General features: G+C 29.6%; 1 protein-coding gene across 1 annotated transcript in view; it reads left to right on the top strand.

Moving 5' to 3' along the window:
- The window catches only part of mbc (dedicator of cytokinesis protein myoblast city), a 78,563-nt gene that overhangs the window by 38,778 nt on the left and 12,292 nt on the right, over positions 1 to 27,493 (top strand). Inside the window, exons 25-33 of the mRNA XM_043057605.3 lie at positions 373 to 599; positions 1,260 to 1,453; positions 2,243 to 2,315; positions 2,410 to 2,510; positions 5,549 to 5,607; positions 8,485 to 8,687; positions 22,625 to 22,710; positions 23,321 to 23,477; positions 26,013 to 27,032. Of these exons, the coding sequence (XP_042913539.2) occupies positions 373 to 599; positions 1,260 to 1,453; positions 2,243 to 2,315; positions 2,410 to 2,510; positions 5,549 to 5,607; positions 8,485 to 8,687; positions 22,625 to 22,710; positions 23,321 to 23,477; positions 26,013 to 27,032 (2,120 nt within the window). The remainder of the gene's footprint in view (positions 1 to 372; positions 600 to 1,259; positions 1,454 to 2,242; positions 2,316 to 2,409; positions 2,511 to 5,548; positions 5,608 to 8,484; positions 8,688 to 22,624; positions 22,711 to 23,320; positions 23,478 to 26,012; positions 27,033 to 27,493) is intronic.

The raw sequence follows: 27,493 nt of genomic DNA, 5'->3' as shown, positions 1-27,493 counted from the left end.
TCATGCATTTTTTAAAAACAAAATGTTTTTCTGTTTGTCTGCTATGTTTATTTACTTAATATACAATAATTTTAATTGAATGAATTCCGATTTCTCAAAAGTGTGGTATCATTTTCATGTTTTGCCTGATGTGGAATTTTGTCTGTTTTTGTTAAAAATAGTCTGCTTTTATAAATAAAGTGAAATGACAAAATTGCCACTGTTTTACATTAAGAATTAATTACTTTATTAAATGTTTTGTTTTCAAATATTGTCGAATTTCGTAATACTCAGAATTTTTTTTCCTTAATTTACTGATGTCTTCTGAGTGTAGTAGTATATGTCATTATATTTCCTTACATTGATTATTTAATTATTTTTATTATCTTTTAGAGTGTCGTATTATTTTGTTACCCATGATTTGCAAGCAAATCAAAACTCTTCTTGAAAAGCGTAAAGATGAATTGGACCTTTCTGCTAAGATTATGAGTGATATAATGATCTTACTTTATAGTCGTACTGGTGGTGCTACACACAACGATATATCTGAGATAATGTTGTCAGTTTTAAGAACTATTATTCAATGTGTTGTCCATTTGAGCCGGGATAATTCCTTAGTAGTAAGTATTTTTTTATTAATAAAACAATCTTTTTTATTTTCTTGCGAAGTAGTTATTTTTTAAAAAAAATATAATATTTATTATGGTAAGAGAAGTGTCCTCAGGAAAAAAAAAAATTGTACAACTTTTTTTTTTATTGTTTATGAAATTTATTTTCACCCACTTAAATACATGTAAATTATCTGTATGGTGCAGTTAAGATGAGTTTTTCAAAATGTTTAAAATTTTCTAGTATTTTTACAAGGACAGTTATTTAATATCTTAAAAATTAATTTTAAAATAAAAATATTTAGCTAATATTTGGTATTAAATTACGTGTAGGAAAAAAAATGGAAATTATATGTTTACAATTATAGCTATAGCTCAGTACACAAATGTAGCTACGTAATCTGGCATAAATGCTAGTTTGAATAGAGATAACTCAAAAAAAGGAAGCTTATGTAGAAATTTAAGTAAACAATTTTTTATTCTAAAAAATTTAAAATATTTTCCTTTTGATGCAAAAAATATATTGATCCTAGGTGTCTAGGTATATATTGATATATTGATCCTATATTGATCCTAAATCCTACATTGTCCTAGGTGTCTGTAATCATAGTAATAATATAAATTTATCTTTGTTTACATCTAACTTAATGCTCATTTTTGTATCTGTTTCAGGGAAATGTGGTGGCCATAATGATATCTGTTCTTAGGCAAATGACACCATACCATTACACTCAATATATAAATAGTTTCCTTACTAAAACGGATCTCCTTGATTTTATTATGGAAATTTTGTTAGTATTTCGAGATTTAGTAAGCAAGTCAGTGTATCCATCTGATTGGAATGAGATGATTATGTTGCAAAACAGGTTGTGTTTTCATTTCTTTTTAAGTATTGTTATATATATATGTTACTGTGAATAACCAAAATTGGTGGTTGTTGCCTTTTACCGGGGAATGTTAACAATCACATAGTTGCTTTAGTAAATGCCCGAAATATATACTAGGTCTAGTTAAGTGCCATTGCCTAGTATGTCCTACATCAATGATTTTTAAGATCAAGTGCCACTACCCAGTATGCATTTAACCGGTTATCCAAACACTGATGTTTCTCCTAATCTATCCTCAGTGGGTATTAAAATATCGAATGAATATAATAATATCAACGAATAAATTAATATCAAATTGGATATAACAAATATCTCAGACATTCACCAAGTTGACATTCTCTTGATTTCCGTCATTCACTGTAACGTATTTACACATGCACACACACATTGTTTTTTTCTGCCAAATGTGTTTTTGCATGAACGTAATATATATAGTTTTTTGATATTAAGCTACTATTTTAGCTTTTAGAATTCTTTGTATTTATTGTAATTTTTGTTAAAGCTTTTTTTCTTTAAAATTGTGTTTTTTTTTTACTTCTGTGCATTGTTAATAAAAATCAGAAAGTAAACAACTTTTCATGCAATTTCTTCATGTTTTGTTATTTAAATGGTAAAAAGTATAATAACATTAAACGCAAAATAGAAGATGTTAATATGTTATATAACTAATATAATTGCTCATATAACACCACCCTAATATTTTATTTGAAATTTTTCTGTTGTGCCTTTTGATTTTGTCTTGTTCTTAAATAACTTTCTTTTTTCTAGTGTTATATTGAAAGCTTTGCGACATTTCTCTGTGACAATAAGGGACCGTTTCCAAAATCCATTTGAAATTCAGGTTAGTTTTTAATTATTTTAGAAGTCAGAGATTTTAAATTTTCGTATGTTTACTAACAGTGTTTAATTTTATTTGTTTTTAAATATTTTGCTAGGTTTGGAATAACTTTTTTCACTGTGCTATAGCTTTTCTTACTCAGAATGCTCTGCAATTGGAAAATTTTTCTCAAAATAAAAGAAACAAAATTGTTTTAAGGTAAGCGTTTTTTCTTAATAATATTGTAATAAAAACTACTGCATTGAAATTTATTTTTGATGTTCAGTTAAAGTAAATAATGTGCAGAGGCTGCAGACCTCCTCTTTTTTTTCTACCTTTCCTATTTATTTTGGCACCCCTCCTTTTTTCTTGTTATTTCCTATTATTTCCTATTTTTTAAAATCATCTGCTAGCTCTGCTGTTTCTCCTTTAAACATAGTGAAACTAAGGAAACTCCTTTAAACTAAGGAAACAGAATAATGACTCAAGGTCAAGTATTGCAACTGCCCCTGTTTTTCAATTAATTCATTTTGGTTGGGGTGTGAGGAGAGGCAGAACATGGTAGCACCTTAGAGGAGTGATTTACATAGAGAGAACCAGTTCTCCTTCCCTCATTGCAAAGAACATTGTCACGTGATTCAAGGACTATTTTTCCTCAAATTAACCCTATCCACAGTCTTTTACTATGGAGGTGGATTGCTGAGCTATGTTTTGAGCATTTATTATGAATTTTTTTCCACATGGATGTGAAAAAAAATTCATAAAAGAAGGCCTTTTACATTTTAGAAATTAGATTTTAATTCTTTTATATTCAGTTTTAGACATTTATTTGCAATTTATATGTTAGCATGAAACGTTGTAGAATGAATTTAATTGGTTTTATACTTGTAAAATAGCCACTATTATTTTTATATGTTTATTTAAATTGAAAGATTAAAATGTAATTAACATATTTAGGTATTTTAATCACAATTAAATTTCATATTAATATGAAATTTCGGATATTTTATGCTTTTTTGATGAAGCACGTGCATCGGATTTGGTGCATTATTTTTATGCCAATATTTTTTAAACAAGTCGCTTTTTATTTTGGCTCTTTAATTTTTATTGATGCTTTGAAATTAATTTTTTTTTTAATAATTGTAAGGGAATTTAATTAGATGTTTAAATTTGTACTTTAATATAATTAAAAAAATTTTGGATCAAAAATAAAATCATCTTTTTATAAATTTCATCATTAAAGAGAATTTATAAGCAGAGGAATATTTATTTTTTTATTACTTAGAAAATTATTTTATTATATCGAAACAACTGTTTGGATATTCATATTTATTTAGGAAATTTTATTATTCTGAAAAATATTAACTGACTAAAACTAAATTTACATGATTGTGTTTTCTTAAAAATAGATTGTCAAAGATGTGGCTATTTATTATTAATATATATATATATATATATATATATATATATATATATATATATATATATATATATATATATATATATATATATATATATATATATATATATATATATATATATTATTTTCATTTTTAAACATAAAAAGGAAATATTTCTCTTTTCTGATTATCAATTAAACTTTTTATATTAAATGTTAATTAAATTGAGAACTATCAGTATGTCGAACAACAGGTACATAGTATATTCTTATATGGAATTTTGTAATACTAATTTAAATAAAGAGACAAATAACAAAACTAAAATTTGTTATTTTTGTTTAAATACTTTTATTATTTTACAGTAACTCACTAAAATTTAAATCCTATGCATTGGTTAAAATAAATAATTATTGCAACCACAAATTGTAGAGCATTTATCAAGATTAATATTTAATTTTAAAATAAAACCAAATATTTTGTTTTCATCAGGAAACAATCGGAGAATACTATCAGATAAATAATAAATAAATATCAAATTAATAATAAATGTCAGAGAATAACACTAAAAAATAAAGATGTTAAGCAGAAGATGAATTGTTTATCTGCGTAGGGATGGATGTACATATATATTATCTGTGTATGTATATTTAAATAAGAAAATATATCTAAATAATAATCACTTAAAATATCAAAATTTTTTTATCTATATATTTAAATAAAAAAAATTGCTACTTTAATTGTCATGTTGCTTAATTTTTTTTATTGTTATACGTAATGTCAATAAAATTTTAACCATTGATTAAAATTAATTATAACCACATTATTTATATGACAGGCCACAACTGTAGGGGATGTATATATATATTAAGAAAACATGTTCTAAAAATCTTCTCAATATTTATGAGAAAAAAAATTTAGATTGTGTAGGATCTGCTATAATTTCATGACCAGCAGTCATAAGAGTGACAAAATATTCTTGTACAATTTGACCGCCAGCTAAAAATGTTTCGCCAAAAAGGTAACCCTCTTACCAGTTCATCATTAAACAAGTTTTCAGAGACCAAACTATAGACTGGCTATTTCTATCCTAATATCTCCTCTATGGGTAGAACATGAACTCATTTTAGTACGTCAGTGTCTGTGTGTGCTTGCCAATTCATGCTTAACTGGAGTGGAGGAGAAATAAAATCGCACAACATAAAGAGGAATAAGATTGTGTTACATGTGTTTTTCCATCTGATTTCAATTAATGTTTAACAAAATGTCGAAACCCAAGTTTAACTCTATATAGCATTAATAATCCTGTGCCAGAATTATGGTGACATTGTCACGGAACATTACAGAGATTTTACAGAAAGATTTCTCCTTTGGGAAGGTTTTTTTTCTCCTCAGAATTATATTCAAAAGATGCCTTATTCACAATCAGGAAGAAATGCTCATGACTTTTCTTTTCTCATTTGAAAATAATAAAAAACAAGAAATAATGAAGTAAAAAATTTTCTTTTCTCCAGAAATTTTTGAAAGATTTATTTATTTATTTTCCTCCAGAATTATATACGAACGATGTCTTTCTTGCACATAGGACGGAAAAGACATACTCCTTTTTTTTCTATTTTCATTTGTTATAATTTTTCTAATTATTTTTTCCTTTAAGATATTGTACAAATTTTGTACTGTAACTAAATGCCCCTTGGTAAGAACTGGACAATCAGAGTATTTTAAGCAGTCCTAATTATATTTCATTTGGCATTGGGGTACATGAAGCATATACTATAAATATCTGTATTTCACACACAATTTTATATTGTATTTAATTCTATGGTTCTAATAAATTTATTCTCTATTTTCTTTATTCAGATATAAGGATATGCGTCGAGAAACTGCATTTGAAATTAGGGCTATGTGGTTCAATCTTGGTGAGTAAAAAAAACTATTTGAAAAATTGTTTTTTGATTTTCTTTGTTTAAATAAAAATATTTTTTAAGTTTATTGATGCTTTTACACGCAATAAACTCTTAATTTAAATGTCTCATTAATTCTTGAAATTTGATGTGAATTGTGTTAGCTAGCATTTCCATTTTGTGTTTTGCATCCAATTTGATTCAAACTTTTCTGATTCAACAGATAAACAGCTATTTTATTAAATCAATTGCATTGAGTAAAAGACCGAAAGTTAGTCCCAGTAACGATTAATTTTTTATGGGATTAGAACTCAGAAAAGGCTTCAGCTAAATAAATAGTATGTTGGCAGAGTTATTAGAAAAATCATTTATAACCATTATAAAAATGTTATAATCTATGTGTGTAAATACTGTTGGGGTAACAATACTCTGCAAGTTATTGTTATTTTAGTTATAGTTTTGATCCAAACAATATTAGTATTTATTTTTATACAGTCAAACGCCGCTATAGTGAACACGGTTTATAGTGAACTCCCGGATATAGTGAACGAAATGTTCGGTCCCGTGCCTTGTTATATACGTATAATGTTATTTTTTGTGGATATAGTGAACCAAAAAAGTGAGGAAGTTGGATATAATGAACTTTTTTCTGTCTTCGACAGATTTTTTTCCTTTTTTTTAATAATAATTTTGAAATTTCTACTTCAAAATAAATACATATACCAATATTTAAAACCATCTATAGAGGAGAACGTAGCGATAAGCATTTTTTCTTGTTTGCTTCTTTTATCTCACTTTCCCATCCCTAAACAAACCAAGCAGATGTTTCCAACCCAGGCAGAAGATGCACCTGTAAGGTGTCAGTGAGATCAATATGCATTTTCTGTCAGAGGGAATGAGTAATTATTTTCTATTGGTCAAAGGGTTGGACACTAATATGTGTTGATAAGGCCCTCATTTCAACTCCTTTTTGCTCTCAGTTCAGTTAAAAAAAGTCTGCAAACAAGTGTCTCAAATTTAACTATGGTGACCAGTAAACGTCAAACGTTCTCCATTGATAAAATGGGCATAATCAGAAAAATTGAAAATGAATGCAATCAACTTGATATTTGCAGGGAATATAAACTATCCAAAACTGCAGTTTGTCGGCAAAAACAGGCAATTAATAATTTCTGCTCATGAAAAAAATTTAGAAGGCAGAAAAAAAGTTTAGAAAAGCAGATCACAGGGAGGTTGAAGAAGCATTACTGAAGTGGTTTCGCATTAGAAGAAGCTGCAATCTTCCAGCATCTGGACAAATGTCGATGAATTTTCTAAGTTATTTTATGAGACTACTATTATGTGCTCGAATGGCAGGTTAGACATGTTTAGAAAGCGGAATAGCAGAAATTCAGGAAAAATTATCTGAAAGTCAGGAAGTGTTTCCATATCTGATGTTAAGGATTGCTCGTCAGCTAAAAATTACTAATTTTTTTTTGCACGCAAGACGAAGAGTAACGAAAAATAACAAATTTTTTGCTACTACATAATATTTTTCAGTCATTTATTTGAATAATGTGCAATAAAAGGGAGGAGTTCGGGAATCATAAGTTAAATTGCCTGAGTAACGGATATAGTGAACTCCCGGTTATAGTGAACCAAAATTTCGGTCCCTTGAAGGTTCACTATAGCGGGGTTTGACTGTATTAAAACAAATAATTTCAAATTGGTATTTTTGTTCTAAAAATGTCATTTAATCAAATCACAGTAAATAAGATAAGCAAGTTTCCAGACATTTATAATGTAATGGTTTATAATGTATTAGTTATTTTTCTCAAAAATTTTGTCTTAAACTTATTTAAAACTTAAATGACAAAACACATTTATTTAATTAACTATCATGATAAAATACAGATTAAAACAGGGTTGGTAACAAATTTGGGTTAAACCTCAATTCAAACTAAATGGTTTTTTTAAAAAAAAAAAAAAAAAAACATTTGAAACATGAAGATGTTTTTAGGATACAATGAAATTACAGGAGCATAAGAAAATTTAGAGATCCAGCTCCGGGAAATACACAGCCCTGGAGCACTCAAGCTCCAGGTCCCTATGTATGTACTGTTCTGGATTCGGCCAGTTTCTCATGTTCTGTTCACTTAATCTAAAAATCTCCTGGTTTTTGTACATTTTTAGAAAATTGAAATTATTTATTATTCTATAACTACTGTCTAAAAATTTTTTATTCATAATAAATTCACAGTTGTGAATTTTAGAATATAATAAACGTAATAATTTTACTAACCAAAACTAACGGAAAAAGTTGTAGACAAATTAAAATGGTAGCTATTAGAATATTATGAGATGTGCAGTTCATGGTTTGTAGAATGAAGAGGACTCTTAAAAGCAAATATATTTTATAAGTCATAGGAAAAGTACATAAGGCTAAAATCCTAAATTAAACAAGGAAAGGTAAGCTTGTACGTAACTAGTCTCATAGTAGCTACTGAAGCTCAAGCAGTGAAGTTAGAAGCAACGTTACTCATTAAATGCTTGTAACTAAAACTAATTTGCATGGATATCAATAACTTAGATGATCTTCAAGGAGTTTAGTAATTGCTTAAGAACCGAGGAAAAGATAGATGCTTGAATGAAGAAAAACCATACTTGGGATGACTTTTTAGGTGGCTGTTTAGTTTGACATCTTATACACCTTTGAGATCTGATCCACACAGTGTTTTTGCATCGTATTTCCCTTCACTGAGATTCTAAAAAGTTCCATATGCGTGGAATAGTTAATATTTTACTCAATAGTCTTTTAAAATTTATATTAGTTTATAAAAACTACTAGATTATTTTTTCATTTTATGTTAGCAGTTATGGTGATTTATATTGGATCGGATATTTTCATTTTAGGACAACACCAGATTCATTTTGTGCCTGGAATGGTGGGTCCCTTTCTGGAAATGACCTTGATTCCGGAAATGGAACTGAGGAAAGCTACTATTCCAATATTTTTTGATATGATGCAATGTGAATTTTACTCTAGTCGCATCTCCTCTAACTCTCATCCTGATGATTATTTTTCAAACCGTGATGTAAAATACAATTTTGATGAGGTAAGGTTTGTTTTTTAGATATTATTATTGTGAATGCTGAATCTCATGCAGAAATCCAAACTGTGTGTTTATTAATATGTTTAATACTAAAAATTAATTTTCTGCATACTGCCTTTTTTCCCTCTAAATAATAGCTTTAAGAGATACATTCTATGTCTGAGAGATACTGTGCATGAAAAAAGATAAATATTTGATATGATACATAGCAAATTTGGCTTGAGACGCATTCACAATAAAATAATAATAATAATAAAAATTTATCTAAAAAAATTTGTTCCTTTATAAAAAATAGTGCTTAAATCTTCCATTCTGTTTTTTACGAATAACAAAACTTTTTGAATTAGCCCAAAAAGAATGAATGTTACATATTACAACAATATAGTTACTTTTAAAAAAAAGAAAATAATAATGCTGAATAAATACTTCTTAGTGTTGAGGCATGTGTTTATTTTTTTCAGTTAACAGCAATAAAAAATTAGATTTTTGAAAGTTTTTTTCCCCTTTTATGTTCTAGAATGTATTTCATATATAGAAGAATATGCATTAAAAACTTTGTTACTCATATTCCTGTTAACAAAAACAGAATCCTAGTTTTTTTTATTTTTCAGAGCAGAGTAAAGCATTCCCCCAACAACCCATTATTGTGCAAAGGGGTCATAGTGGTTAAAACTCTACAATTTCGTGGCCACATGATTGTTGCAATGTGGTCACAACTGCTCACTAGCTGCCTTTACTTTCCAGGCAAGTTGGTAAACACCAATCTGAAGCTAGTTGGGTTTCAATCCACTATTGAGGATTGATCCCCAGTTCTTGATCACAGTTCAATGGCTTAACCACTCAGCTATCCGACAGTTAGTTTTATTCTTTTTTATGTTTTAATAATATGCCTTTATAATTTAACTATAAAAGAGGATTTCAATTAAAATTTTTTCTATTTAAACAATTAAAGGTTTTGTTATTTAGTAAAATTGGTTGCAATGGTGTTCCTAAAGATATCAAAGAGTTTCAGGTTTTGTTACTTCAGCAGTCTTTCCATTATTATTCATATAGTTTTGATTGACCATGATGGCTTCTACTTTTGTTAAAAGGAAGCATGTTATGTTACCTGCACAAAAAAAATATAATATTGTAGTGCAAGTGGTATGGGGAGAAAGTCTTAAAAAGCTTGCAGGAATGTAAATTCATCTAAAAAAAGGTTAACAAGCTGCTTTTGAAAGATTAAGTTGTTTATTAAAAAAAGATAAAATTAAAAAAAGATTATATGATATTAGAAAGAGTTTAAAGAAACTATCTCTATCTGAGTCAGTAGTGCAATTGAATTATCATGATACCCATTTGTCAAAAGGGTATTTATCATATTCTGATATTAAAATTAAATTCCTATACTATATAACATTTTTATAAAAATACTTCTCAATTTTCAGAATTTAATGAGAAAATGGGGATATGAAAGCTCCCTTGAAAACAAAAATTTAAAACTGTACAAATTTAATTATATTTTACTAATTACCTAAATATTATCTGAAAATAATTTATTTCTTAAGGAAGAAAAACATTATTTTATTGAAAAAAAATCTGATATTTTTGTTTGTGTATTCTCTTTTTGTCATGAAACACAAAGAGAATTTTCCAACTACCCCAAGGTATTCATTTCTCTCGTTCTTTATGTTTGTGTAAAAAAAATTTCTGTCTCTACAGCACTATTGCTGATTCATTGAATGACGGTCTTGAATCTGACGATTCACAGTCTTCTTCAGATCCCTTAATTTCAGTTATTGAAATTGCCTTCAATTCACAAATCATCAGATCGTTATCCTATTGGAATACTCCACAAAGTCAGTATCAGGCTCTGAACTGAAATGCTGTCGGTATTCTTTTGGGTTAGAATTGAGGTGAAACGATCTTTTTCGAAACCATTAACGATACAGTCTTTTGAAACTTAAAAACTTTTTTTCAGCTTGACGATATTAAGTTTAAGGATTCTAGCAAAATTTTTTTTGTATATTGCAAATTGTACAAGCCTTGGCATTAGACGTGCTTGGAACATCAATATTTCATGGAAATAGTGTTACTGGGCCCTCTAAATACTGGCATTTTTTTTATTTTATATTATTGATACAGGAAATGAAAAGGAAGTTGGAAAGAGGTTAAAAAAGGGAAATCAATATTAATGGGTGACTTTAAATCTGAGTTCTACTGTATTTCCATTGTATGAAGTAGGTAGTGTTGCAAATTAAGGTAATCGACATCCTATGTATTATGTAGTTATTCGGTTTGTTTAGAACTCTTATGAAATTTTATAATTTTGGTAAAAAATGAAATGATGAAAAATTTCTGTAATTTGAAGGTTCTCATTATCTTGTTTAATTGCTATCAGCTATTTTAAGATATTTATAGCTGGATAATTTGTTATTTAACAATGACATTTTGAGCTGTAAAATGATGTTTACTGGTGTGCAGGTATGGGACTTCTTTACCTGACAGCATCATTAAATAAATAGCAGAACGCAGGAAAGAACAGAGTTCCTTTCTGAAGGACAGAAGTTCTGAAGTTCTGAAGGACAGAAACATATTTATTTGACGATTGTAACACATGAATGAAGTACAAATGATTAGATAACATAGTCATAATTACACAAGAGTCTAGTGCGTGGAGCACGGAGACTCACTTCCTTCGGAAGAAACTTATCTAGTAGCTTTAACAAACCAAGGGAAAAAGAAAAAAATGTGGTTAAGTCGTGACCTTTTAAACATCAAGATTCGGTGTCAAAAATAATTTTTTAAAGTTTTAGATTGTTACGCTATTATTTTTATTTCTTAAGGATAAGCAGATTGTTACATAAAAATTTAAATCCCCTCAACTAAAAGATCCTTAGATTTTAATAGTAATTTTATTCAGTTAATATTGCAACTTAATATACTGTTTTTAAATTTTTTGTTCAAATATTTGGTTGCTTTAAAATTAGTTCGCCAAAATGTTTAGTTACATTTTGTAAAATTAATTCCTAATAACAGATTTGGCTGGAAATGATTTTGTTTAAGTTCATCATAAAAGTAAATCTAACACATTTGCTGGTCTAGTAGGGAAATATAAAAATTTCTTGAAATAATTTTTTCAATGTTTTAGTCAAATTTCTTTATTTACTCTTTTTTTTTTTTAAATATACATGAAAAAATTGCAAATCTTAATTTCTGCACTTAATTTTAGAATACGATTTCAATGAAATCATTAAAAATAGAATGCAATTTATTTTATGCGTTAACTACAATCTGAATGGCATTAATTTAAACAATCCACAATTTTTCAAAAAAGTCCTTAAAAATGCTTAATTTTTGCTTTATTGAAAGAGTGATAACCCTGTACATAGCATTTCAAGTTCATTTAATCTTAATCATAACTGGAAAATTTTGCATTTTCTTTATTTTGATGTTTATGAAAATCCCTGAAATTCCCTATGCGTAAAACATTTAGTACATTTTGTAGCAATTATCAAGAAATTTATATTATTTCATAAATTATACTGGATGTCTTCCTGCCCATGTTGGCAGCTATGGTAAATAAATTAATAAACGCTTACACAGGTGTGTTTATCGTTGGAAAAGTTCATTTTTTCAATAATTTTCAAGTGTGCGATGAATAAATTGTTGTAAAATAAGTCATTAATTTCTTTTTGGATCACTTTTCAAATACACTGTATTTATGTTTGATAAAATGCATAACTATATTTAAAAGATTTTAGTTTTTAATCTAACGGATTTAATTCACTTGATATAAATAATTGGATTTTTTAATCCAGAACTGAAAATTCACTCTTTAAATTCTGTTATTTGTTTTACTAAAGTGGTTATTGGGCAATACCACACTTTTTAATTGTTGTACTTGAAATCGAACTAACTAATTAACATACTTGTGAGTCTGTAACTTCGTTTGTAACTTGCTCATAGCATTCACTCAAACATGAGATTACCAAGTAAAAACTAGAGAAAAGATGCTTTTGCTATGTTCTTAAATTGAATCAAGCTATAATTATTTCTTAAAAATATAGTGAGCATGCTTTAAATTTTTTTTTACAGGAATTGTATTTGTGAAGAAATGAAAATATTTTTTAATGAAACATTAACAAAAAATAATGTAACATTTTAATAGCATTTTTTATTGGAACAATATTTTAAAGATTTAATTCTATTTAACTTTTATTGTAAGAAAACATAACCTGTTTTATTTTAGTGATGTTCTCTAGTAAATCAATCTTGATAAAAAGAATAATGCAATCTTTTTTTTTGAAGATTTTTTTAGAAATTGACAAAGATATAATATTTACTACAAAAACAATAAGAGTATTCAAAAATGTTATCACCCTTTAAAGTAATAATTTCTTGCAAAGGAAATAATTGATATTTTTAAAATTTTAAAGTAGCCGGAAATTTATATAGCGCCAAAATACACTGCTCAAAACAATTAATGGGTACTGAGGTTGTGGGTTGATCTTGCACCTGAAGAATTGTTTGAATGATTGATACATTATCGACAGAGGTAGTAGGCTATATGAGATAAAAATGACATTTGTTTTCAGAAGAAAAAAAAGTTTTATTGAGCATTTGGGCACAAAAGGAAAAAAGCACAATTTGTGCATATGAGAAGGGCAAATAAAAAAAGGTATTTCCTTAAAAGAAAATTGTTTTTAGTAGGGAGGTATAGTTTCCCTGGACAGTCAGCAACGTTGAACACCTTTGCAGGATCGAGTTGATGAGGTTATTAATGAATGGCTGGAGTATTCTGTCCCACTCCTCCAGAAGAGCTCTTTTCAGCTCTCGAAGAGTTTGTAGGGGTGGTAAGCGTCCAGCAATTCGTCAGCCTAGAATGTCCCAAACATGTTCGAGTGGGTCCATTCCTGGAGAACACGCTGGCCAATCCGTTACTGTGATCCCTTCCTTAAAAGGAAATCATTCACCAAGTTAGCAAGATGTTGTCTGCAATTGTCGTCAATTAACATGAAGTCTGTCAATTGCTGCAGCGTAAGGGACTACAATAGGTCTCAGGATCTCATCCCTATATCGGCCACCGGTCAGAGCTCCATTTCGAATCATATGGAGATCGGTGCTCCCATCAATGGAGATGCCAGCATAAACCATCACTCCACCACCGCCAAACCTTACGACTTCATGCTCGAAAGCTAGATGGTTTCAGTTGTCACGCTCCCTCTAGATGAAAATACGCCTATTAGGAAGAACAGAGATACGGGACTCGTCAGAGAAAAGAATATTGCTCCATTCATTTCTCTTCCAGTTCACATTCTCTGTTGCGGGCGTGATGGTGCTTGCTATTAATGTGACACACACAATCGGTCGTTTGTGTTGAAACTGTGGTACCAGTAGCTGAGCGAAATTCGTTGAAGGTTGTTGAAGAAGAGTGGCATTCACATTTCGTAGTCTCCGAGCCTTTAGCGTTAAATAATGGTCTTCATTGGGTATTGTTGCATGTCTACGTCCTTGCCCTGATCTTCGACCTGCCTCCCGTCTCCAAAAAACGGTAAAACTCCAATGGCTTTTGCTACTTCGACTTGTGTTTGGCGCCCGCTAACCGGCCAACAACCTTCCAAGCTTTTGATTCGATTAAGTGACTTCGTTGAGACATCGCACTTATCGTGGCTACTGAATGCCGATCATTCTTTTTCGCTTTGTCCTACATTAAGTTGAAAGCCAAATCAAATTCACTGCACCTAAAGCATTCTTCCATTTGATGCAAAAAAAAAATTTTTTTTTTGCTTCTGCCGTTATTTTATACAAGACTTGCAATATCCTTTAATTGTTTTGAACAGTGTAAATATATTTGCGATTGATCTTGAGAAAAAAATGTATAAATGAAAGGATTTTCCTTTAATGACTTATGTCACTAGTTTTAAACTTTAAATGATATTTATCCACCTGAAATCTAACCTTAATGTATAAAAATATCTGATTTTATATAAATTATATCTAATTTTATCTGATTTAATGAGAATTGATTACAGGTAAATTAAGAAAACAATTTAAATTAATTTTGTGAGTTTTGACTGTTTTTTTTTTTATTTTATCAGTTCTGACTGAGAACCTGGAGTTAACCTGAATCTTAAAACAAGTTTAAATGGAACTATATAAAAAATTAAGTTTAAAAGCATTTGTTTCATTACTAAGAAGCATTTATTGCTAAACAATATTTATTGAATTACTTTTTTTGCAATGATGAGAACATAACCTTCGTGAGAAATTGATTTAATTCCTTTATATATACAGTCGAACCTGTTTGTCTTGAATCTCACGGGAAAGGCGAAAAATTTGTGATAAAGAGGTTTCGAGTTATGCAGGTACTTTAACAAAAATTTAATTAAGAAATTCTATTAAAAGTGCGTAGATTGTTTTTAGTAGAAAAATATAGGTCTTTCTTTTAATTATATCACATACATCTATTTACATAAAATTTTTGTTAACATGCATTTAACACTGAAAATAATTTTTCAAAGATTTTTGACGTATAATCTCCAGGGGTCGCATTCCCCCTAAAATTCATAAAATTCCTAAAACTATGTGCAAACCCTAAAATTCCTAAAATTCTGATAAAATTTTGTTGGTGTTCACAAAAAATTAGGGTTATAGGCTAAATATAAATAAAAAAGCAATAATCTAAAATATAAGAATTTAACTACATTAATTAAAACTGTTTTAATTTTGCCACATGGGAATTCTGATCCTGAGAGAGGTTTTTCGATAAATAAAGCAATGCTTAATGTGAGTCACCATGAGAATACTATTATGTCTCTTAGACTAATCAAAGATACCATTCAAAATTATGGAGGAGTGTTGAAGATCACCACAACACTATTGAGGGCAGTAAAAGAATCTCACAAATCATATCAAGAATATATTAGAAAAATGATCATGATTAATTTGTTTTTCTCTAACTTCTAATATAAATTGCTGATTTGAAATCTAATAATATCACACAATAGTTTTTCTTATTAAAGTAAGGTAAAGGGTAATAATAAAGTTTTGATTAAGAAGGTAAAAATTAAATAAAAATCCAAGTTGGTGTTAATTTATTTTTTCTTTTGATTTATTCTCACTTTTGCCTGTTCCTGAATTGTGCACTTAATTTCTGATAGGTAATATGTAAAGTTGAAATTTCATTTTTACACTTTAGAGATTTCATTCTTGACTTAATAAATTTCAGAGCTTTATTTTATGGCTTGCAATTATTTATGATATGTGTGGATGAATTGTAATAATCTTCTGTTATGTAATAAACTACCTTGTGATCTGTTTTTATCCTAGCAAAATCATATATTACCCCTAAAATATTTTGAAAAAAGTTCCTAAAATTACCCTAAAATTTTAAAAAACTTTGCTGCTACCCCTGACCCTCATTTATTTTGATTATTAATTTTTAAGGTTAGATAGAGCGCAAATCCCTCATGGCCAACATTTTCCAGGGATTCAATAATAGTTTATAAGAATTCTACACCTTTTTCTACCTCTTTTGCATTTACTTTCCATTCATCAATTTGATCTTCAGCTTCTTCCTCTTCATCTGATATTCCTTTGACCTTATCTATGATTTTCGCATCTGCCAATGTTCCTCATGTTGCCAACCAATTGTCCACTTGTAAAAATCTTCAAAATTAATGTCAACATTAAATCCAGATTTTATTGCATTCTATTCTGGCAAATCTGGCACTGCATTTTCAGATTCGACAGTTTCTTCTTCTTTACTGATGTCTTCAACTTCTTGTTCATCATCTTCACAGTTGTTCTTAAAGCCAGCTTTTTAAAACTATTTTTAGAGGCACATTTCTCCAGGCGAAACAGTAATTCTGATTACATCTTTATTTTTGCAAGAGAACTTTTTTCATTGATGGCATCTACAAGTTTGCCTACCAACTGTTTTCTATAGTTTACTTGAAAACTCCTACTTATTCTTTGCTCCATTGGTTGCAATTTTGAGGGGAAAATGAATTTCTATTTTTAGCTTTCTTATCTATGTTGAAAAGCTAACCCCTGGTGGTCACTATTCATTAACCCCTCACATACTGCCAGAATCATTGTATTCCTTTCTAGTTAAGGAAGTGCAGGGATAGTGATTGAAAGTGCAAGAAACACCCCCAACCTGTTCATCCCTTCTTCCTCTGGGTTTACAAAATTCATCTCTGTCTGCAAGTTCTACTGATAGAGAAAGTTTTGACATTTGTGCTCTATCATATGAAATACGAGAAATGGAGGTTTTGAAGAAAGAAAATTTCGACATAAACATGGAAAATACATTGATTTTAGACAGTAAATGTTGGGAATTATAGAAATGTTGAAATATAGAGGTTTTTGAGATAAAGAGGTTTGAGATAAATAGGTTCAACTGTATATATAACAGAGGTTCGAGATAAACAGGTCCATAAATACTTCTTTTAATAAGGATGTTATAGATTCCTTGATTCTCTCAGTAGTAAATGCAATAAATAGATTATGCACAAGTTTAAGAATATATTTTATTTGTACATATTGCATACAGGTTGTTCTGTAACAATCACACATAAAATATGTTTATAGATTCCTACTAAATACTGTTAAATGAATTAAGTATTATAACATAATTAAAAAAAATAAAATATAGTGATATATGAAATATAATGGAACTAATTATTTAATTTACTAATGCGATTTTGAACTTCCTTAATTTTTTCGCCCATTTTCAGCGATATTTCTTTGTTTTTTTGTTGGGTGTTTCTCACCAACTAGTGGACTTCTAGAGGATATCCCCTTACTGCCCCTGGTAACTCCGACTCTTCTTCGGCTTATTGATGAAAACTTGACTTTAATTTTACCTTTTGAGGATTTACAAATGTTCGCACAGCTGTGATTTATACATCAGTTCTTTTCTTGATCCTGCTTAGAATCATTCTTGACGTGCCAAACTTCTTATTACATCTTCGTTGAGCCTAAAACAGTAAAATAATTCTCTAAGATTTTTTTTAATGTTTTAGGAAACCTTTGTTAGAAGCCTTTAAAACTTACGTTAAATTATTAAAATCAAGCAAAGAGTAAATAATCTCAATATAGTTTGTTTGAAGTGTCTCATTATCCGTAAATAATAAAAATAGTCAAATATATGAAAAAAAGGAGATCACCTTCATCTTGAAATATTTCTAAACGAAGTTTGAAATATTTTAAATTTGCTGTCATGGAAATATTATTCTTAATATTTGCTGTCATGGAAATTGCATTGTTACAAAATGTCTTATTAAAAAGAAGACGAAATCTGATAAAATGAAATATCTTATTAAAGCTCACTAAACAAACTTACAGTTTAAATGATTAGATAAAAAAAGCATTCTAGAAACATGCTAATATAGGTTATCATAAATTAAAAAAGCTGCTGTGATTTTACTACTATTGATTTTATTGCCATAACTTCCTCTTTCAGACAGTGCTTAAATTATAAATTTATTCTCTACTTTATTTTTGCCTACACTTTGAAACTGTAGAAGATTTTTTCTGCATTTCTAAATTACGAAAAAAAAAAACTATTAATCTTATTGCATATACTGTTAATTCACTAAGAGTCTCAATTAGTTCCCTAGTTTTAATAGTCATTTATATTATTAATAATTATGCACACAAAGTTATAATGAAGAAAAGTTTAATTAAGAATTTAAAAGTTTTTGCTGTAAAACTTATGGAATTTCTACTGACAAAATCCAAAAACATGACAGAATTCAAGTCATTTTTTTTCGGTGCAAAATAGTATTTTATTTAAAAGGGAACAATATTGACTTAATATTGACAAGATAAATGATTCTCTAATCGCTAACACCAATGACAGGAAAAAAAAAAATTCTTTCGTTTTTTTCTTCTTTCTTTTCCAGAAAAAGTTAAGTACTAAAATTGTTGTTTTTTCATTATAAGGCAATCGCATAATATTCCCGTATCATGTAAAACTTTATGAAGTTATTTATCTACCGTTTTACAATTATAAAATTAAATAATAATTAAATTCTATTTGTATTTTAAAAAGTAATACTCAATTGTTCTATGAATTTTGGGAACATTATTATAGAACTCCTCATAATGAACGAATGCAACGGAAATAATTAGTGCAAAATAGGAGCTAAAAATTCTTTTAAGTATAAATAACAGGGTGCGTAGCGTTTTTAAAAAGTGCTTAAAGGTGCTTATTTTCGATTTTTATTTTTTAAAAACCATTAAAGGTGCTTTTTTCATTGGATGTTTTTAAGAAGTGCTTAATTTTCCCTTTTTCAAAATGAGATTTTTCCTTTACCATGTTGATTTTCGCTACGAATTATGCAAAAAGACGCAGTTTACATTGTTATCTTGTCAATCAAAATCGCTTCCAAACCCGACAGGAAATCGCTTCAGTTAGTGAAGGAATGTCCATCCCAACCTCTTAGGGAGAGAACATTGTGACGGGAGCTGCATGTAATGGACATTTGGAGTCGAACACCTCTTAAGAGGCCATTGCTCACACAAACACATAAAGCTGCGCGACTTCAGTGGGCTAGAAATCACCGAACGTGGAAAGTTGCTGACTGCGGAATGTACGGTTTTGCCTTTATTCAAATGACGCATGTCGTCGAGTTCACTGAAGACAAGATGAAGCATTTCATTCTGACTTTGTGCAAGGTTAGGTTGGTTCAAGCCGGAGGTAGGTCTGTCATGTTTTGAGGTGTTTTTCTTATTATGGATTTGGCCCCCTTACTGAGGTAGCTACTAACATGAACCAACATGTTTATTTGAGCATTCTGGATGATCAGGTATTGTTTTTCTGTCAACATCTTTATGACGAGTACGCAGGTGATGCCTCTATTTTTCAAGAGGACAACAACAAAGTTCATTATAACAATGTGTTTTATGAACACTCAGTTGCGTCTAGACTGGTCTGTAAAATCACCTGGCTTGAACCCCATTGAAAATTTGTGGGACATGTTGGAGCAACGAGTAAAACGGCGAAATCAATATCCTCGCAATTTGGTGGATTTGCACGATCAAATCCTCAGCGAGTAGCTTGAGCTGGATTGGACGTACCTCCAAAACCTTGTTAGATCGCTTTCTAACCAAATTCAGGCGGTTTTCATATCCAGAGGCGGTGTTACACGTTATTAAAGGATGTTTTTTTTTATGATTTCTCTAAAGGGTGACTTAATTTTTTGTCCGGTGTGCTTATAACATTTCTTTCAATTTGTTTTTGTGGGATATCTATTTCCTTGAGGAACGAAAAAGCTGTTTGCGCTTAGCCTAACCCTTGATGTGCTGGTATTGGCCTACTTTACCCGACAACATCATTAAAGAAATAGATATATAGCAGAGTGAATTTACGGAGTTGCAGAAAGCAGGAAAAAACATAGCTCCTTCAGAAGCATATTTATTTGACAAACGATTAGATGATTAGAAAAAACATAATCATAGTTACACATAACAAATTCTTGTGCCGGAGTACGTACTCAACTTCCTCGAGAAGAAACTTACATAGTAGCTTTACCAAACCGAGGGAGAGAGAGAAACATGGTTAAGTCTCGACCTTTTAAACATCGAGATTCGGCGACCAATTACAAGCTACTGAGCATCTAGCATAAATTATTTTACAAGCAGGTGAAGAGTTGAGTATAGTTTGTCTAAAGTAAGAACTCCCCTAGCCATTCGTTTTGACCCTTGGCGATGACTATGGTAACGAGGTATAACTATTTCAAGTAGGGGTGTGGGGCCATTGTTTAGGACAGGTTTTGGCTCGGGCCGGTGATATAAAGGGAATTTTTTTCTTCGATTTATTGTGTTAGCCCTAGAGTGAAGAGAAGCTACCATCACAGAAATGCGCGATTCTTGTTTCCATAGCAGCCTCAGACTTCTTGACGGAGGAGTTCTTACCCTAGACAAATTATAGTAACTGACATCTTTCGTGAGAAAAACATTGTTTCACGAGCGTGGTTAGCACTTCCACTGAACGCCGGACATCGAACTTTTATGACGTCATCCCGTGACTTAACTAGAGGTAAACAACGAGCTGATTTGTCTCTAATCATCCCCAACATAATTTCGCTGAAATTTGCCGCACCCGTAAAACTTGACTAAAAAGAAATACTTTTCAAATGTATACAAAATTGTACTGTGTACAATTGTGCGTGATTCAAATGCATCACAATAGCAGACGCATTATGATAATAAATACCATTTTAAAATACTCGCATTATATGTAAACCAAGTGATTAAGAATCTAAATACATGATTAAAATAAGTTATCAAAATGCACAAAATTGATGAAAAGAATCTTACTAGGCGCAAAATTGTACCATCTAGAACAATCGCAATCACATCACGTCGCTTTATTGTCATTTGATGTGAAATACTTAAATATTATTAAATCAAATGATCAAACAGCTAAAAATCCTTGCAATAATTCAAAATAATAATAAAGTAAAATAAATCTCGTTTTGTGCAAAATTGTTCAACACAAAACAATGACGAAAGCATCCTGTTTCTTTTTGCTAATTTTAAATTTCTAAAATTTTAACCTATCGAATTAATAAATTGCTAAAAACCTTTAAAAAAAATTTAAAAAAAATAGATGTAAAAAATAAACAAATATTCTCGTTTTGTGCAAAATTAAAGCTTAAAATGATGGCGAACGCATTATTTCTTATGTAATTAATTTATAATATCCCAGTTATAAAAAAAAAATCTAATGAATAAACAGCTACAAAATGTTAAAAAAGAACGTTAGGTATAGAATAAATAGGGCAGTTCCCGCACTCTATTATCCACGTGCTCATCATGTTGCATCATTTTAGTAAAACAGCTCTAAATTTCGAAAACATATTTTCATGAGTAAAAACAATACAATTGACCTTCAGCTGAAAGTGGGGATAAACTTGACCTTGAAGATAAATCGTTTAAGCGTTTCACTCTTCTCATTCGTTTTAGAGAATGACTTGCATATTTTTCTTTAAATTTTTTTTTTCTTTACTCACGCCTGCAGTAGAAGAACCGGGAGGGGGGGGGGTACTTTCGTCGATCCTTGATTCGCAAAGATGAAGAGTAGTAACATTTTCGAGAATTAATTCAATAAAATAGAATTTTCAAGTTGAAGTTATATAAAAAAAAAAAAAAAAAAAAAGGAAAAAAAAAAAAAAAAAACAGCGAATGGGCCGTCACATTTGATACACACACATAATTTAATGTCTTAATTTAATGTCAAAAATTTAATGTCTTAAATCATAAACGTTGCTGCGTATCCCCGCGAAATAACTGTAATGCAATTGCTCTGAAACTATTTTTATGCAACCTTTTTCTGTGTGAAAAAAATCATATTTTGTTAATTAATTTTTTCAGTTTATAATGTGTAGCTGGAGTTGGGAATTTTGTGAATGTTTGATCTTATATTTATTAAACTCTGATGTACTGGGCTATCCTTTATCTCAAATGACTAATTGTTAAATTTCATTTATGTGATGTAATGATGTGAAATATAAAAAGTATTTACTTTCAAGAGAATATTATAGACTACATTTTTAAAGTTTATTAAGTTGTCATAACGGAAAGTTTTAAAAAAATGTGTTGTAAAAATTAAATGAGGTACTTTACAAGTTTTAACAATTTCCACAGGATATTAGTTAGACAGAGAGGAATATTTTATTAAAAAAATATCGGTTTAGTTTTTTGCCAGCAAGGCTGTTAAAAAACTCTCTTGAATGATTTGAATATGTTACTTATAATTATGTCTCCCAAGTCCTTCACATAAATTATGACATATTATTTAAACATTTTTGGAATTGCCTCTCTATCAAATCTAACCTTTTGTTTTGAGGAAGTTTATATTAATTAATATTTGATATCGATTTTTATTAAATGAAATTAAAAATCTTTTTATATAATTTTTGATATCATAATTCTATTATTTTTAGTTTGAGTATGAAATGATCACAAAGTTGGATACATTGGTGGAAGGTGGACGAGGTGATGAAGAATATAAAGAATTATTTTTGGACATGTAACTATGCATTTTACTCTTCATTCTGTGTTCTACTTTTGATTTCCTAATTCGAAATTTTAGAATTATTTAATTTATGGAAGTGTTTTTCTTCAAAAAAAAGTAATATTTTAACAATCCAATGTCATATTAGTGAAAATGGGTTAAATTGAAAGCTATCTGATAGTTTTTAATTAATTATTTCTGGCGTTAGGGGAAAAAAAAGAACACCATAAGTATAAAACAATTTAGTTCATTTTATGATAAATATAAATGCTGCAACAAAATCATCAAGTTTCTGTTTTATTTGTTTGGTTGCATCTGATTTGCTATGAACTTTTTTGACTGAAAAGAAAAAAGTTTATAAATATTTTCATTTTCATTTTTTTTTTTTTTTTTTGTGGTTTTACATTTTGCATGCTGAATTTTTAAAGGAAAATGCCAGTTTGTTGTTGTTTAATTAGTAACTTTTGTTACTTATGTTTTTAGTAATTTTACTGCATGGTTATGATTTTTAGTTTTGTGAATAACATTTAGTTTCAAGAATAACATTTAATTAATATTTAAATATAAAACCTTTAATACTTTTGTTTTATATTTTGCTTATAATTTTTCCCAATTAATTAATTAGTGTTGGTGGACTGTGCGAAAATCATCAAACAATGCATGAAAAAGGCATGGGTTTTGTTAGAACTGTTGTAAGATTAATGAAAAGACTTTTGGAATATCGTGCGATAGTCACAGATGAAAATAAAGAAAATAGAATGAGTTGTACTGTTAATCTTTTGGTATGAATTTATTATTTTATTTTGTTTCCTTTGCTAAATATTTTATATTCATTTGATCATATATATGTTCTCCTTATAAAATTGTGCAAAATTTCAAAAAAACTTAGAACTAATAAAATTTGTAGACATTAAAATAATTTAGTATTTACCATTAGGGATATTAATTGGTATTAACAAGTTACAACTTGAATTTTGTTGCATTTAAAAGCTTTAGACAGATATTGTTTAAGATATATTCGGTCACAATTTCTTTAATATTATATATATATATAATATTACGGGAACCCTACATTGTAGTATAGAATATTTTATTTTCCCCTATGTCTTAATAGCCAGTCTCTATTTGTCCCCACATTTAGTTTGAGATAATAGATCCTTGCTTCTCCCTACAACAAACCAGTTTTTCTTTATTTATTTAATTGAAAAACTTGTACAAATTAATCTTAAGTTGATAATAGTTAATATTTTAATATTTTTTTTTGCTGGCCAGGTGGCCGAGCGATTAGCGCGCCTGACTTCGAAGCCAATGGCCGCGGGTTCGAATCCCGCTCTGGGCATGGATGTTTCTCTCTCTTGTGTTGTCCTTTGTTGTGTGTGATGTGTGAATGTGGCCCACCCCATGAATGGGTTTGTGGCAGTGTGGCGTGGGCAATGTTACTCGCCTCCGTGACTTTGGTTCACAGGTGCCCACTGGGTAACGCGAAATGAGTAACACCTCTGGCATATTCTAAGGAGAAACATATAAAGTTCAGTGCCTGCCATTCAAAATTTTTTTTTTAATTATTTAATTAGAAATTTTGGGATCATTTAATTTTATAACCAAAACTGAATAGTCTGTCTCTATTTTTGTGCTTATTAAATAATCACTGGATTAGTTAATGAGCCAAAAAAACTTTGAATTACTTAATGAGTTTTGTGGCTCATTAAATAACCATTTTCCTCTAGAAGTTAAAATGTAAATTTCTTGTATTATAATATAAGAGGTTTATCACTTGAACTATCTAGAAACTTTGTAACATTTAAATTAGTGGTTCCCAACCTATTTCTATTCATTTCCTTCTTCGTCATTGCTAGAAACTCATTCCCCCTTCTAAAAATCTAAAACATATATTTATTACAGTTATTCAGATTTTGATTATTCTTTTAATATGTTTGAAAAATTAAACTATAAAAACTTATAAAATTATGATATGCCTAAAAACCTTCATAGTTTTATATACTAGCAAACTAATTGTTTAAGGGAATTAAATTAATACACCAATTATTAAAAAAATTAATAGTATTAGAAACAAGCGTGTTATTAGTCGCTTTGTTTAATGGGATTCTAATGATTGTTATTTTTTTTTGTTGCTAATTTGATACATGGAATGGTGTTTGCAAATGCACAACACAAATCATTTTAAACTTCTAATTAATTTTTTTAAAATCTAATAGTTTTAATATATAATGTAAATGAAAGGCCCTGATCCTCACAGATATAACTTTGCAAACAATAACAATGTCCTGATAGCTCTTCCTGTCACTGTATGATTTAAGATTCGCATATTGAAGACCAAAATTTTGTGATTGATTTCTCTTCAGGCATTTTTTTTGCTTGAGGATCTTTTTAATGCAAAATTTCATCTTATCTCAAGAATGTTTTCAGCAGACAAACTAAATGGACTTTGAATGTAACTCAACTTTACATCAGAGAGTTAATGAAAACATTCCCTAAATTCATTTTCTGATAACACATAGGAATCTGTACTTGAAATCAAGTGTAGTCAGATCTGAACTAATTCCCCCTTAAAACCCTAACATTCACAAACTTGCGAATGTTAGGGTTTGAGAGTGGGAGCTCCCTCCTAGTTGTGAACCACTGATGCAGCTGTTACAAAGTGACTCGCAATGAAAAACTAAACTAAGCACTAAGTTGTTATGGGGTTAGTGATTAGGTTTTCCTTATTAATATCTAAAAGAAGAATCATTTGCAATAAATACAACATATTTGTTTCCTTAGTTAAGGAATAACTAAGTAATATTTCTATCAATGATATTTAATTACTAAATGTTTAATAGATAAATTTTTTTATTTCCTATGAGCTGCACAATTAGTCTTCCCGATGAGCAGACATAGTGCATTCTCTAGAGGTGGTATCCACTCTTTCAGGGCCACCACAATGGGTGAGATACCGTTGGCCATGTTAATTTGGACGTCTAGTTTCTGCCACACTAGATGGCAGCACCGAGACTCTATTTGGATGCTAAAGTGCACTAGGAATTTAATTTTACCGGAAATGCCAAGAGCCAATAAGGCACTCCAGGGATCTTTTACATGCCGCATAATCATACGACATGGCCGCTAAGGATTTTCTGTATCCCAAAAATCCGGTGTCTGGGCCAGGGATCGAACATGCAGATTTACTAAATAAAATAATAGCTTGAAAAATTACATTATTCTAGCTTCAAAATTATTTTTAAAATTATATTATATTATATTGTAATATTTCTTTAAAAAAATTGACTCCACAATATTATTGATATTTCTCTCCCTAGGAATTCTATCATGAGATCAATCGAAGGGAGATGTATATTAGATATCTGTATAAGCTTTGTGAACTTCACCTGGATTGCGAAAATTATGTAGAAGCCGCTTTTACTTTAAAGCTTCACGCTAAATTATTGCGGTGGAGTGATGAGCCATTATCACAGCTGTTAAAAAATGACAAACATCCCACCTGTGAGACTCATCGAGAACTGAAGGAATGTTTATACTATGACATTATCAATTATTTTGATAAAGGAAAACTTTGGGAAGCCGGTCTTGCCCTCTGTAAAGAATTAGTCACTCAATATGAGAACGAAGTATTTGACTACATTCAACTGAGTGCTTTGTTAAAGAGAATGTCAGTATTTTATGATAACATAATGAAGCAAGTTCGTCCCGAACCTGAATATTTTCGGGTGGCTTATTACGGTAAAAAATTCCCTACGTTCTTACAAAATAAGGTGTTTGTATATAGAGGAAAACCCTATGAACTTTTAACTGATTTCAGTAGCAGGCTGCTGAATCAGTATCCGAATGCACAATTGATGACAAAACTAGCTCCTCCTGGTGAGGATATAACAGAATCAGATAAACAATACTTGCAAATTAACAAAATCGATCCTGTGATGCACGAAAGGGAGCGTTTCAGGAACAAGCGTGTTCATGACCAGATTTTAAAGTACTACAAAGTAAATGAAGTTCAAAAGTTCACATACTCTCGTCCCATAAGGAAAGGCGAGAAAGATTCTGACAATGAATTTGCCACGATGTGGTTAGAAAGGACTAATCTTGTGATATCTTATCCTCTGCCCGGGATCTTGCATTGGTTTCCTGTTACTAATTCTCAGTCAATTGAAATCAGTCCCTTGGAGAATGCCATCGAGACAATGGAAAGCACCAATAGGAAGATTTGTAGCCTAGTTCTTCAACATAAATGTGATCCAAATCTTCCAATCAATCCACTCAGTATGCTTCTGAATGGCGTTGTCGACGCTGCTGTGATGGGAGGAATTATAAATTATGAAAAAGTAAGTTTGTTTTGTTTACAATAAAACATTACCATTTTGGTCATTATCTTAAGTTTGATTCGCTTAGTTTTTCAAATTCCCATGTGGTTAAAACTCTGCTAGATATTTTTGATGACAATATACACTGCACAAAATAAATAAAAGTATTATTAAGTTGAGAAATCAAACACCAGACTTTTTCTTAATAAACATAAATTCGTTTGATGGATTCTGAGTTTAGATCCTCAAATTATATTATGGGTAGGGGTAAACAGAATTTAGAAAATATGGTCCACTAGTTTATTCAAAAATTTGGTTCTCTTGTCTTTAATTTCACTTTTGTGCTTGACTTGTAAATAGTACTTTTTAAATTTTAGATAAATTATTAAGATGTTGCATATTATTTAAAAGCATTAAATTCCAAATCAAAATAATATCACTTCTAGAAAATTCTTTAAAGTTGGGATTTTTTTTAAAAAAAA

This window comes from Parasteatoda tepidariorum, chromosome 7 (genome assembly GCF_982258835.1).
Source record: "Parasteatoda tepidariorum strain Cologne lab strain chromosome 7, Ptep-v5.0, whole genome shotgun sequence".
NCBI classification, from domain to species: Eukaryota; Metazoa; Arthropoda; class Arachnida; order Araneae; family Theridiidae; genus Parasteatoda; species Parasteatoda tepidariorum.
This window is presented reverse-complemented; position numbering and strand designations above follow the sequence as displayed.